Genomic DNA, 13849 nt, shown 5'->3' on the forward strand with positions numbered 1-13849 from the left:
CCCTTCCTTGTGGGTCGCCCTGCTCGGCCATGCCAACACAGACACTGAAAAGCAGGGTCTGGCAGGTGCTGGTCTGGCCCCAGACACTGACCCTTGGCTCTGGTCAGATGACACCCACCACTCTGTCCCTCCTTAGCAAAGCTTCCTGCCCTGAGGGGGTGACTCATGACACCCCTCAGAGCTGCCCGGGCTGGAAAACACTCTAGAAATAGAGACAGGCAGGCCTGGAGGGGGTTGTCTGACTGGGCTGAGATCTGTCCTGGGGGGCCACCCCCCCCAGCAGGCAGCCCTGCCTCCAGGCTCCTCGTCCCATCCCCACGAGGCAGGGGCCCACCTGCCCGGGGACCCAGCTTCTCACAAGACCAGGCCTAGTCACACGTTCCCAAGTGGAAACCTGCGTGCTCACGGCCCAGAGCGCCAAGCAGACATTCCCCAGGTTGGGCACTTGGAGAGGTTCCTAAATCTTGGGGCTAGATGGGCCTTTAGTCCCAGTCTAGTTACCCGTCCAAAAATGTCAGTGGTCTCAAGAGTGGAGACCTCAGCCAGAAATACCCCCATCACACACACACACACACACACACACACACACACACACACACATTCCCAGACACTAACGCTGTGAAGAAAGACATCTCCATCCCAAATGGAGACCCTGCATCATAGACTAACCAGAAAGGACCTCCAAGGTCATCCCACCCAACGCCCTCACTTCACTAAGGGTTCCCTCTCCTGCTTACACTCTGAGGGCTCGGAGTGTAAGCCAAAGCCCTTTCTGTGTCCTGGAAGCCCATCTTTATCTGGCTTCTAGATACAGGGCTGACCTCTCTGACGTCTCCAATGACTTCCCTGCCCCTTCTCCCCACTCCAGCCATACTGGTCCCCTTTACGGTCCTCTAATCCTCCAGACACGCTCCTGCCTCAGGACCTTCACACGGCTATTCCCTCTTCCTGAAGACTCTTCCTCCAGAGGACTTCCTGGCTGAATTTGCTCAGGTCATTCTTCAAAGACTGACTCCAAAGACCCTTCCTTGCATCCCCGCCTAGTATTTACACACCCACTCTGCAACATTTCAAATTCAGGGTTATTTTTTGTAGCACTTACTATATCTGATTAAGTACATATTTTCCTTATCTTGTTTCTCATTTCTCTCCTAAGTAAAACTTAAGCTCCAGGAGAGCAAGGAGTTTTGTTGGTTCTGTTCATTCCTAGATCCCCAGTGCGTAGATCAGGGCCCGGCACTTAGTGGGTCCCTAGTTTCGTTAAATGAATGGATTAGTTCCAGAGGTGAAATAATTTTGCCAGCTGCACAGGCAGACCCACAACTTGCCTAACGCAGCCTCTTCCCATGAAATCGCCTGTAATAAGTAGCAAGAACTAGTTTGTCCCCACGGAGAGACAGCACACCCCACCCCCAGCCGACAGCTTCCCCAGAGTCCTTCCTGGGGAGTTCCCCGGCCCCGGCCCTCTGCTTCCCTCCAGTGCTTCACCTGGAGCCCTGCAGCAATTTTCATAAAAGTGTTCGTTTGTCCCTCCAGGGGAAGCCAGATGTTAAGAGTCAAGGAGGTCCTGCCCCTCTCACCTCACCCACAACCAAGTCCTTCCTTGTCCTGACTGAGGTCATCAGCCTGGCTGACACTGGGGACAGGGACCCCGCCCCCCTCAGAGACACTCTACAGCCTTCCAGGGAGGCCCTGGCTCCTTCAACCTGGATCATGGCCACGATCCCCCGGAGAGAAGCCCAGGGAAGCCTCCCCCCACGCATCTCTGCGAGCAGCACAGGGGTCCCTTGCAGATAGATGCACCCACGCTTAAATCCTGTTGCATCCTGACTCCTCACTACGGATTGCGTGATGCTGGGGAAGGTTACCTCTCCGAGTCCTCTTCTCCCATCTGTAAAATGGGATGATAGCACCTACCTTGCAGGGCTGTCGCAGGAATAGATGTGATGTAGGTAGAAGGCCTGGCCAAGAGGGTCCTGATAAGTGCCAGCTTCACTACCCTCACCCTGAGCTGACCCTCCAGTGTCCTTGTGGACACTTGCGGTAATCCCTTGCCTGGGCTCAGTCGCCAGTGGGGTGATCTTTAAAGCAGGCTCTTGGGGCACCTTTCTGTCCCGGACCCTCAGCATGATCTCTGCCAGCCAACCACCCATCCGGCATCCCCAGCCTTCCCTTCTTCCCCCGAAACCCCATGCAAAACGGCTGTTCCCTGCTGGCATCTGGCCCTACCTCTTGTTCTTCCAGTCTTTTCTGAGATATGGGGGCAACTGGGGTGGGAGCACCACTCTTCCATCCTGGAAAGACCACAAGGCAAAGACCCCCAAGCCCTCCTCCTTTGCCTGTTGTTCCAGGCTAGAGCCAAAGAGGGGCGCACTCTGCTGTTTTCCCCAAGACCCAGAAATCAAGGAGCAATTTGGGAGGTATGGAGAGGCAGTCCCAGCCCCCAGATCCCTCCTTCAGTGCTGCCTGTCCAGAGGGACAGTGTCCTCAGTTGCCGTGCCTCAGCCTCTCCTGTCTTCCCCCAGCAGGCCTCCTTTGTCTCCGGATTCCTCAGCCTTGGGCAACCGTCTGGGGTGGTCATGGTTGGGCTCGTGAGGTAGGGAGTTAACAGACTGGGACATCGGCTGAGCTTTGTCTCCCTGGTGCTCAAGAACCAGCAATGAGGCGAGGGCCCTCATCACCAGTCTCCTTGAGATGGGATCCTCCAGATTCACCTGCCCTGGGTGTGGGGGGCTGCACGGCAGAGGGCACAGCCTTGGACTCCAGGCCCCCAGCCAATCCTCCTGGTGCTGGCTCACAGCTGGAGAGAAGCCAGAAGCCCCTAGAGAGCCCCGATTCCCGGCTCAGGTCCGTCTTCAGCTGCATGGCATGTGTGGTCACTCGGCAGGGAAGGTGGTGACTCTCAGGCCCCATCTGTGTTGCCCAGATGTCCCGAACCCCAAGGAACGCTGTCTCCTATCTCCTGCTGTGGCTGTGGATGCCAGGGTCCCTGGGGTCTTATAAGGCAGGGCTGGGAGGGGGTGGGCCCTAGAGGGTCCATTCCTTAATTGTTGGCTTCAAGATGGCGCAAGCCATGGGGCACACAGGTCCTGGGAGCTGCCAAAGGGCAATGTACTCAGAGTCAAGGTCGCCCAAGTCTTTCTGCTCCCTGAGCAGGCAGGAGATGGGGACGTCCCCTTCTGCTTCTACAGCTGGTGACAAGGGCAAAGCCGTTTGACCCACCTCTCCCACAGTGAATACCCTGGAGAGAAATGCATTCTTGACTTTTCTAAGTCACGTCTGGGTTTGAACTAGAATGGAGGCTGTTTCTCTCCAGCTGCAGCCCTTCTCCTTCCAGTAACTACATCCCTCCCTACCTCTGAAAGGCAGGTCCCAACTCACTACCTCCAGGAAGACCTCCAGGATCAAGCCTGCCCCTTGCCGCTCCCACCCTTCCTCCATGACCTTCTGGATTCCACTGACATGGCCCAAATGGCTCACACCTGGCTTTGTAATCATCTTTGGCATTTATTTCACAAGACTACCAGGTCTGTTCCGGTTTTTTCGAGGACACAGATCATGGGGTCTGTTAAATGTCTGTCTTCACTGAGTCTGGTGCCCATCTCGGATCACTTGGTAACAATTCCATCCATTTTATGGTTCTTGATTGTTCCAAAGAACTCTTGCCTGTTTGATCTGCTTCGTTCTGTCCAACGACTTAGTCAAGCAAGTTTTGAGATACCCATCCTACAGAAGAGGAATCTCCCATGGTATGTGGACAAGTCAAAACTTGAACCCCAGTTTAAAAGACAGAAGGGGAACCCTGCTATCAAAGAAAGAGCACATAAGGAACTGGCTGGTGATATAAATATTAATAACGTGGACAAAAAAATGTTGCCTGCCATATTTTAGGAAACAATGAATGTTGCCCACCATCAAACCATTGGCCACTGCTGGTGACAGTACACCCTGAGGGGGATATAGGGTGAAGAAAAACAGGATACTGGCCCTAGGCAGTTAAGATAAATATCAAAGGAATAATTTCAATGAGCCCAGACTCATACATCTTCCCATACGTAGAAAGGCACTAAAATCCTTAACTTGGGCTGCCTGGTTTTTGTGATTAGCAGTAATCTTTTCATGTTTAGCTGTACATGGTTTTTGTTTGTTTGTTTTTCAGTAAAGACTCCTATATATCCTGGCTTCTCCCTTACCTCTTTGGAACAGCTCCGCAGAGCTATCTGAGAGGCTGTCTTCCACACCATAGTCCTCAGTAATACCCCTGAATAACACATAATTCTCAACTTTTAGGTTGTGTGCTATTGTCGACAATAACATAATATCTACACGTAAAATTTTCAGTGTTTTTATGTCCATCGTGTCACTCTGACCCTGTGAGGTAACAGGAAAGATATTGATAGGCCCACTGGACAGTTGAGGAAACCAAGGCTCCCAGGTGTACACAGGAGCCCAGCTTACCCCATGGCTAGGAAGGACTTCATTTTGCAGAGAAGGAAACTGACAAAGATGCTGGGGTCTGCCCCGGATCACACAGCTGGAGGGAACACAAGGAAATGTCCTGAGCCTCTTTCTGTTCCACCAGGCCACCCCCAAGCCTGGCTGGGAGGCAAGAACCCACTCATCTGGATGATACAGGGGGCCCACCACCTGGCAGCCCCTAACACCCCAAGTCCTTCAAGATACCTGATCGTGCCATCACCTGCTCTGCGATCCCTGCCTTGGAAAGTGCCCCGCTATTGTGCAACCAGGCACGGGGCTGGGGCTGGGGCTGGCTCCATAAAGTCAGCAGCCGGCTGGCTTGAGCTGGCTGATCCTGGCCCCCTGGAGTTCAACTGTGACAGCAATGAATCACACTAATGGTGAGAGGTGGCCGCTCTCCCTCTCTGTGGCCTAGAGATAGGTATTTCCAAGGCTCCTCCCCTGGCTCAGACAAACACACCTGACCTACCCCCCACCATCTGTCTCACTCTCTCTGGGCCCGGGGTGAGGCAGAACTACCAGGGACAAGGTTGGGTGAACCAGACAGAGCTGGACCACTCTCCCACCCTGGCTCTGCCAGCCCATGATCCTGCGGAGGGCAGAACCCTCCTCCCCACAAGAAGAGAAGGAGCCCGCTGACCTTGGGGTGTGCTTCAGCCTGGCATCCCCCTCACCCACCCCTCTCTCCCTGCTGCTTGCACTGTGCCTCTGACTCTCTTCCAAGAACAATTTGGCAAGTTCCTATCCACAACCTGCAAAAAAAAAAGGGATGGGGAGGGCCACAGCCCAGGCGGACAGAGAAGGCAGACTGACCTTTTTTTATGTGGTACTAAGTAGCACCAACAGCTCATGCAAATAGACTTGAAAATCTTTGGAGTGAAATTCATGGGGAGGTGGGGAGCAGCGGGTACAGCCAGGAGGTGAAACGTGCAGGACACCTGAGATCTCTGAGACCCTTCTGGGAACTGGCACAGCACGACAGCTTTCCTGTTCAACCGAGTTACATCTGCTATATTCAGCCAAATCACAAATATAAGTTGTGTGCCTAGAGGCTGAGTGGACAGACGCGGTCCTGCCTGCACGAAATTCTGGCCCAGAAGGAAGACACACATTAAGCAGTGACCCATGCCTGGATTCCGGATTCTTCTGCCCTGGCCCTGCAGTGCTAGACCAAAGAGGAAGAAGCAGCTCATCCACTGGTTGGGAGGTGAGGGGGTCGTCAATTCAGGCCCGGACACTTAGGTCATTCTGGGTAGGTTCTCAGAGTCCATCTTGCCTAGGGGATCCTATCTGCTGGTTATTTTCCCTCACCTTGAACACTTCCAGTGACTGGGAGCTCACTCCAGTTTGGGATCACCGTAGCCTGGGGACTAAGCACTCACTCACAATAGGCCAAGTTTTACCTCCTGCTCACGTCCAGCTGATGGGCCTGGGTCCTCTCCTCTGTGGCACAGGGTCACACTGTCTTGGAGCTGGATGGGCCTGGGCTAGACCCTGGCTTTGACACCAGCAGTGCAAACTCGGGCAAGATCCACCAAGCCTCAGTTTCCTCATCTGTAAAATAGGGATGCCATCATACAGAGTCGTGAGTTCTGAATGAGTTGGTACACGTGAAGACCTCAGCCCAGTGTTTGGCACATAGTAAGTGCTTGATAAATGTTAGCTGCATCCATTCATTCGTTATTGTTATTATTTTGATCGCCAGTTTCTTTGACTGTTCTTTACGTGTCTTGTTTCCAGACCACTCACCTCTCACAGGACTCTCCTCAGAGCACAGTTCAGCTAGTTTATGCCCTGAAGGGACCACCAGGCTCCGGAAGCAGCCTCACCAGCCCCCGGAAGCAGCCTCACCAGCCCAGATGATCCTCTTCCTCCATCTGGATATCAGCCTCCTTAAGAAGGAAGCCAGGCCACGTGTGTACTATAAAGAGCTCTGGAGACAGGCAGCCTGGGCTCAACTCCTAGCTCCTCTACCTGCCAGCCGTGTGGCCCTAGACCAGTTACAAGTTTATCAGAGAGAATCTACAACGTGAACATCTAGCTCAGCGATGATGCTGGATTACCAGCAGGAAAAATAGGTAGGTTCTCAGAGTCTGCCAGAGTAGAGGTAACCATCTTCTATCTATGCTAGAGATGAGAACTACCATTCCCTATTGTTAACATAATTATTATGAGAAAAATCAGAACCTCCCCACTGGACTTCCTTACACTTATTTCTGTAGTTTGTTTTCTTTTCAATAATGAATGTGGGGAGGTACCCACCAACTTTTGTGTGCCTGGGGCCTCTAAGGATCTTCATCCAGCCTTCCTCTGGAATCGCTGCAAAGCCTACCAATTCCCCGACACAGAATGAGCGTTCCATGACTGGGGGGTCATTAGCTTATTCCCAAAGTTTAAGCATGACCAGAGATGTTTTAACCATCATGATCTCTGGGCTGACAATGCCGAGCTTGACCTCAACTATAAGCCTCAGTCTTTTCAAGGACCTGGGGGACCGAGGGCCTAAGCAGTGGAGAAGGAGGACAGGCAACACGGATGTCCCAGGGGTGGCCAGGCGTGAGTGGCTAGACCCCCAAGTCCCTCAGGACCCATGCCTTGTTGAGTCTGCAGCTCCAAACAACTCAAGAAATCTAGGCAGACCCTATGAAGACTTTTTTGAGAACGTAAGGTGTTGCAGGCATTCTTAGGTCAGAACAAGACATAGCCCTTGCCCTCTAGGATTTGGGTCTCACGATAAAGACACATAAGACACGTAGAGGTGGGGGCCACACATGGGCGTCCTCCAAGGGAATCAGCTCACAGCTGTATTTGTTTGCCCAACAGTACTTTTTAAAAAGCTGAATTGGAATGTCTTTGGGAGGATGCTCGAGGTGACCCCAGGTCCCTATGCTCCCCATCTATTGTGTCACTACGAGACAGACATTATCCAACGGGCCTCTACAGTTGTGATCCAAGGCATAGAGCATTAAACATGAAGATAAAGGCAGGAACCAGTGTGACTGGAGCATAGAAAGAAGGGACTCATCTACCTTAAGTCCAAGAAGGCTTCACAGAGGAGGGGGTATTTGGGTTTAGAGAAAGATGAAAGGGTAAAAGGGCTTTGATCATAACCCAAGTAACCCACCCACACCCCTCTTTGTCAGGTCCTTAGGTAGTGGCCCCAGACTTGACCAAAGGGACAGGTGAGAACCTTTCCTTCCAGGCCAGCAAGCCCTCAGTCAAGCCATCGTGATTCCCTTCTCTCCAGGGCATGTGGGAGGCACAGGTCCAGCTATGGGGTGGAGCCTGAACCCACTGACTGGGGGCAGAAGCAGAGGGAGGAAGGAGTGAGGACGAGGGGTGCGGGTAAAGGAGGGGAGAGGAAGGGGAGGCACGAGGATAAACAGGGGAGGAGCTCAGTGGTCAAGCAGCGGAAATAAACCCACCCCCGGAAATAAAACACCTCCCAGCTGGCCCTGCAGCTGCCACCTCCTCCCTCTGACCGAGCACACGGTCCCTTTAGCCCTTCAAGCACCACAGACCCTACAAATATTCAAGTTCTTTCACAGAAAGGAAAGCACCTCAGAGCCACTAGGAAATAAGTGGTATTTTATTCCTTTTCGTCGCTGTTGAGGAGAGGTCACGACACAGAGAACAGCAGTCCTGGTCACAGCGGCACGGTTTGGTTAGTTTCCACGAGAACACGATGAGCGGGAGGGGCGGGGTCTGATTTTCCACTCTCTTCACGAGCTTCACCCTTGTGCTGTTCCCCCTGCAGCAGGGCTGTGCGGAGCCCTGCCGGGTCCCTAACCCGCAGCACTGCCGCTGCACTTGCCGTTCTGGCCGGTGACAGGCGAGCAGAGGGTGCAGGAGCCCCCGCTGCTGCCTGGCCAATGGGATGTGGACAGAGAAGCAAAGGACCCCTGCTCTCCCAGCTGCCCCTCCCCAGAGCACCGGCCCCAGCTGAATGCACCCCTTCAGCCATCACCTGCCAGAGCCCCAGTCCAGGGGCAGGAGTCTGAGTCCAGACGAGCTGGGCTATAGATGGGCATCTTGGGAGCAGGAAAGGCTGGAGAAGGGGGTGGGGTTCCAGAGCCCACGGGGTTATTGCTGAGAAGATATGCAAGGGGCACGTTCCCCAGGGGCGGAGTAAGGTGGGGCAGATGGGCACCAGGGAAGGGGTGTAGCTGCCCGAGGGCAAAGCGGGCTTATCAGCTCCTTGCTGGGAACCTCCCACTGCCAAGAGACCTCAGAACAGACTCGGTCCAGGGACAAGTATGGAAGCAAGGTTCTTATAAAAGGAGTGAAGACGGGCCGTGTAGAAGGATCACGAAGGTGATGTAAACCTTCCCAAGTCCCAAGCCAATCGGAGACTCCGCCCGTGCCCAACCCCTCCATCCACCCCTAAATCAAGAGAAGGAACTGGCCTCTTAGGGACAAAGCAGACTCCCGGGAGTGGAAGGTGATGGGGCCATGGAGACCAGAGACGAGCTGACAGCCACGTGGCTCAGCTCCTGCCCAGGAAAGTGGGGCCAGGTTCACTAAGATACAATGTCATCCACGAACAAGCAGCCACAAAGACCACATCATCAGACAGACACACACACACAGACACACGTCACAGGAGGGGGACGAGACCACAGGCTGCAGGGAGGCAGGGGTTGCATCATCAAGTTGAGGACAGGTGTCGAGGGGTTGGGGAGAGGGTGGGGGACACACAAGTTCTTGGCTTCTCCTGGGGAAAGATCTGTTGCTGAAGTGGCCGGTTTTCTTAAGCATCAGAATTTGCATCTAAAGGTTCAAGCAGCTGCCTTCAGGTTCTGGAGGTTAAAGTGAGAGAGAATTTAAATTAAAACGAAACTCTGGCTTCCTTTCAAAACTCTTTACCTGCTCGTCTCCCAGCCATTAATTAGGACAGACCCTCTGCCCACGGAAACTCCCAAGATGAGACCCACTCTGAGTGCCTTGTTCTCAGCAAATCACGGAGGACGAGCCTGAGAAGCAGGGCCAGGAGATGAAGGTGGAGGAGGGTGTGGAGCTCAGGAGAAGGGCTCTCTCAGGGGGATAGAACCTGGTAGATGTGGAAAGGAAATTGTTAAACCCGGGATTTCTATCTCAGGACACCTCCAAGAATCGCTCACAGTCCTGAGACTCAGGAAAACAGGGTTTCCGAGGAAGTTCTAGTAAAAAAAAAAAAAGACAACTGCTGGCTCAAGGCTCTCTCCCTGGAGCCTTCCCACACCGCTCCCCAGATTCCGAGCTGGCAGCTGCCATGACATAGACAGAACACCGAGCTGCAGCTGGGATGCCTGCCTCCTGGATTGGATCTATGGCCACGTCAAACTGAGGCATCTTTAACCTTCCCGAGGCCCAGCTAGAAGACAGGAGGTAATGAGCCCCACTCTGCCCACCCTTAGGAAAGAATTCAAATGCTCCACAAGTACCCTGTGTTATTACCGTGATGGTAAAAGCTGGTGTATCAGGCATTTTACATCCAGAAATCTCCTTTAACTTACGATTTAGGATAAAGTATATCCCTTATTTGTGTGGAAAAAAAGGCAGAAGTGAGCTGATAGAAGACTGATCCCCGCCACGCCCCAGTATATTTCAGGGTATGTTACAAAGGGAGACGGGCAGGAGCAGAGGGGGTGTAGTGAAATGCAGCACTCAACTACAAAGCTCTGAGCTCGAGTTCCAGCCGGTTACTTACTATATGTATGGCTGCTCTGTCTGACCTCAGTTTCTTCATCTGTAAAATGGGGCTAAACCCTACCTGTCCTTCTTACATCTTCTGGCGGGCTTGAGTGAGTTTGTGTTTGTGGCAGCATTTTGAAAGCTGTAAAGCATTTATTACTTTCCTGCATTACTGTTGATATAATGAACAATGGAAACGGATACTAAATAGAACTAAAAACAGTGCCCCTAAACGTCAAGAACTGATAATGCTGGTATGGGGGGGTCATATACTATTCTCCCTACTTTTACGTAGGGTTGGAAAGTTTAAAAATAAAATGTTAACTTTAAAAAGTGGCCTGAAGGTACTCTCTGAATCATCACTGAAAGCCATTGTCTTTATGCTACTTTGATATTAGGAGTATTCCACTGACTCTAATTCTCTTCCAAGTCATGCCCACGTGGTAGCTAGGATGGCACCCTATCAACTTGACCACTGGGTTGGTATGGAAGCTCTATTTCCCGACTGCTCATTCTGTGTGTGTGTGGTACACCTGGGAGGTTTCAATCCGTCTGCCTCATCACCCTTCAGACGTGAGCCTCCTGAGAGCACAGCTCATAATAAAAGCTGGGCGTGTTGCAAGAGCTAGCCCAGTTCTTCCCTGATGACTCCTCGGCCGGACTTCAGTCAGAACAGTGATGGTGACAGGAAGATGCAGGCAGACAGTATCTTACCTTTGTCCTGAGGGCTGCACTTCAGTTCTCTGCTTTCTGGGGCTCCGTTGCTGGAAAGAGAACCAGAATGGAGGGTAGTACATGAACCCCTCACCCCAGCGGGCCACCCCCTGCCACAGCGATGACTGTGCCTGTCTCTGGGGGAACCTGACCCACACAGCAAAGGTGACTCATGTGGATTTCGAGTCAGACAGACCTGGGGCAGATCCTTGTCCTGTTATTTGCTTGTTAGAGAACCTGGCACGTTCCTTAACTTTTCTGAGTCGCTTGGTTGTAAAATGTGGAGAGTGACGCCTACCCCAAGGGGCTGTGTGCCCATTAAATGAGAAGTGAAGCACTTTGTATCATGCCAAACACTAAGAAGATTCCCTGTAAATAGCAGCCGTCAGGAGCATCAGCCTGTTGGTGGAGGGGAGGGAGTGATGCAGAGCAGAGGCCCCGGGGACCTCCCACTCTGGCGGCACTATGGAAGCACGTCTGACCGGCCAGCTCTCAAGAGACGACGGCACCTGGCAACCGTCCCCGACCCTCAAGCTGTAGGAGAACCCTTGCCCATTCCCTCCATCCCACCTGGGCGGGTGGTCCTGACACTTACCATTTGCAGTGACGAGGTTCTCCACCTGGGCCTCCTCGTCCCCTGGAGCCCTGCAAGAGGATGAAATGCCAGCCCATCAGAGGTCTCCAGGGCAAACCCAGAGAGCATCGCCACTCACCTTGCTGGGGCAGGGCCCTGGGATCCGTCTCCTCCAAGTCATGGTGGATCATTCTCCACCATGGGGCTCATGGGGCGGGGGGAGGCCAGGGCCAAAGGGGATGTAGTCAGGGGAACTTACAGGCACCCTTCAATGTCGGCCCCTGAGAGAGCTAAGTACTGGGAAGAGATGGCCTAGGGCTGCGTGGGGTCTTGGGTTGTGTCCTGCCACAGACTTTGGACTCCTGAGGTCCAGCGCTGCCCTGGGTTACCATGGTGGGCTAATGGGTTGTGCCCTTAGGTGGAGGTAGAGGGTGGGCGAAAGGAAGCCCAACATTCCACAAAGCTCAAAGAACCTCATGAACAGGTGACCACAGGACAGTGTCACAAGTCCTGAAGAGAGGAGACAGATCTCAAGAGAGGCCCGGAGGCCCTCTGCTTCCCTTCTCCCAAGCCCAACTCAAGGGCCTCCAGACAAGGATCCAGCATCTTCTCCCCCTTCCCCCACCCCACACATACATCAGAAAAAAGAAGGATGGGCTAACCCTTGATGTTTTGACCTCTCCTCTGCCCCAAAGACTGCCTGACAATCCTCAAAACTTCCACCTCTACCCCAACACACACAGCCTGTTTCTGAGACAAGAATCCAAAAGCACACTCATTTGGGGTCACACACCACAGGCCCCTCCCTGTCCCCTCTTAGCGTCATCACCCCAGATGTCCACAGCCATGGCATCCTTACCGCGGCTTCTGGTTAAAACCGCACTTGCATCTACGACCTGAAAGGCAAAGAAACCATCCAAGGTCAATGTCCTGGCTTAGCCACAGCAGGGCTGCCCAGTGAGTCTGTGAGACTGTGCGAACAGCAGCCCCGGCTCCTGGGCACTGCACGGTTTGCACAGCTGCATGCGGCGATCCCTGGTTGGAGCAGGGCTCTTCGGCGGCCAAGGTTCAACCGTCAGCAGTTTGGATGGCTACAGCACCATTGTCTGCTTGACCATGTAAACGCAGAGAGCTCCATGCAGCCCAGGCTCACGGGGGGAAACACACGCAGGGGCACAACCCTTGGAGCACTCTAAAGACAGCCCCTGTCTCCTCTCCTGTGACTCCCCCACTCGCGCCCTGATGGGGACGGCAGGGGGACAGCCACCTCCGCCCCTTCGTATCTGTGCTTGTTTTCATCGAGCACTTATTTTGTTCATTCTTCACTGTTTCACTGAGCACCTATTATGTGCCCAGCAGTGTACTAGGCCCTGGAGATAACTAGGAAGACAGACAGCCTCCTTCCCTCTCCAGGAAAGAGAACCGCCAGTCTCTTACACTGTTCGCCACTCACTTCACAGCTGCAGACACTGCCCTTAGAGTGAACAAAGGAACAAACAAACTTACTTAGGATAAGCAGGATCCCCACCGAGAAAAGGACCACAGCAAACACCAATCCCCCGATCCTCAGGGTCTGGTAGTCTGCCAGAGGAACAAGAGTGAGAGATGGAAGAGGGGAAGGGCCAGGGACAGCACGTCCATCCCTCCCCTGGACGGGGCTGTGCCTCCCCCTCCCCACCCAGGGTCGCTGTCCCTGCTCACCATAATGAAAAGGGTCCTTTTCTTTCTCCTGCTCAGCTGCTAGAAAAACAAACAGGTGTGGTCAAGGGGGAGACAGCTACACATCCTGATTCCCAAATATCCTACCTTGTCTCACAGGCCTCACTCCCCACAAAGGAATTCCTGGGAAACAGGGCCCATGAAGCAGAGATGCCCGGAGAAGCACGGAAGGGTGGGCCTGCCTGCCAGGGCCAGCCTAGAAGCCAAAGGCAGGTGCAGCTCAGAGCACCAATCAGAGTCTGCATTCACAGCATCCACATTTATTGCTCCTTTGTATCTTACGTCATCATCAAAAGGCAGGGTCTATTTTCCTCTTGTTATAGGTGGGGAAACTAAGACCACGGAAGGACACGTGACTTGCACAATCTAGAGACTGAGGTACAAGTCTGACTCCCAAAGTTCAGGTTAAAAGTCTACAGGGACCTGGTGGGCTTGAGGGCTGGAGCCCATGGGGAGAGGTGGGCAGGCTGGAATAGGGGCTGTGTTAGCTGCTGCCTTCCAGGACTTTCTTTGCTGACTAAAGGCGGGACAGCTGGTCAGACATGTAGAATCTGAGAGCCCCCCAACCCTAGTGTCCCAAAGGGCCTGGACCTTCCACCAGGAAGGGGTACTTACCATTGGCCAGGACCGCCGGAGCCAGCAGGCCGCACAGGTAGAGCAACACCACCTCCATGGCGTCTGGGGACGGAG

At 53.4% G+C, this 13849-nt stretch overlaps 1 protein-coding gene across 2 annotated transcripts in view; it reads right to left on the reverse strand.

Annotated features, from left to right (window-relative positions):
* Positions 1 to 8050: 8050 nt before the first annotated feature.
* The window catches only part of FXYD6 (FXYD domain containing ion transport regulator 6), a 28609-nt gene continuing 22810 nt past the window's right edge, over positions 8051 to 13849 (reverse strand). Inside the window, exons 2-8 of one of the 2 annotated variants that reach the window (XM_022559187.2) lie at positions 13775 to 13837; positions 13142 to 13177; positions 12947 to 13021; positions 12300 to 12336; positions 11462 to 11511; positions 10867 to 10916; positions 8051 to 9278 (exon numbers count right to left, since the gene is read on the reverse strand). In XM_022559187.2, the coding sequence (XP_022414895.2) occupies positions 10888 to 10916; positions 11462 to 11511; positions 12300 to 12336; positions 12947 to 13021; positions 13142 to 13177; positions 13775 to 13837 (290 nt within the window). In that variant the 3' untranslated portion in view covers positions 8051 to 9278; positions 10867 to 10887. Of the gene's footprint in view, positions 9279 to 10866; positions 10917 to 11461; positions 11512 to 12299; positions 12337 to 12946; positions 13022 to 13141; positions 13181 to 13774; positions 13838 to 13849 lie in introns of both variants that reach the window. The other variant, XM_022559188.3, reaches the window with a different exon arrangement.

Source organism: Delphinapterus leucas, chromosome 7, assembly GCF_059928025.1.
Source record: "Delphinapterus leucas isolate spDelLeu-1000000601 "Yukka" chromosome 7, BTC_Dleu_Yukka2, whole genome shotgun sequence".
NCBI classification, from domain to species: domain Eukaryota; kingdom Metazoa; phylum Chordata; class Mammalia; order Artiodactyla; family Monodontidae; genus Delphinapterus; species Delphinapterus leucas.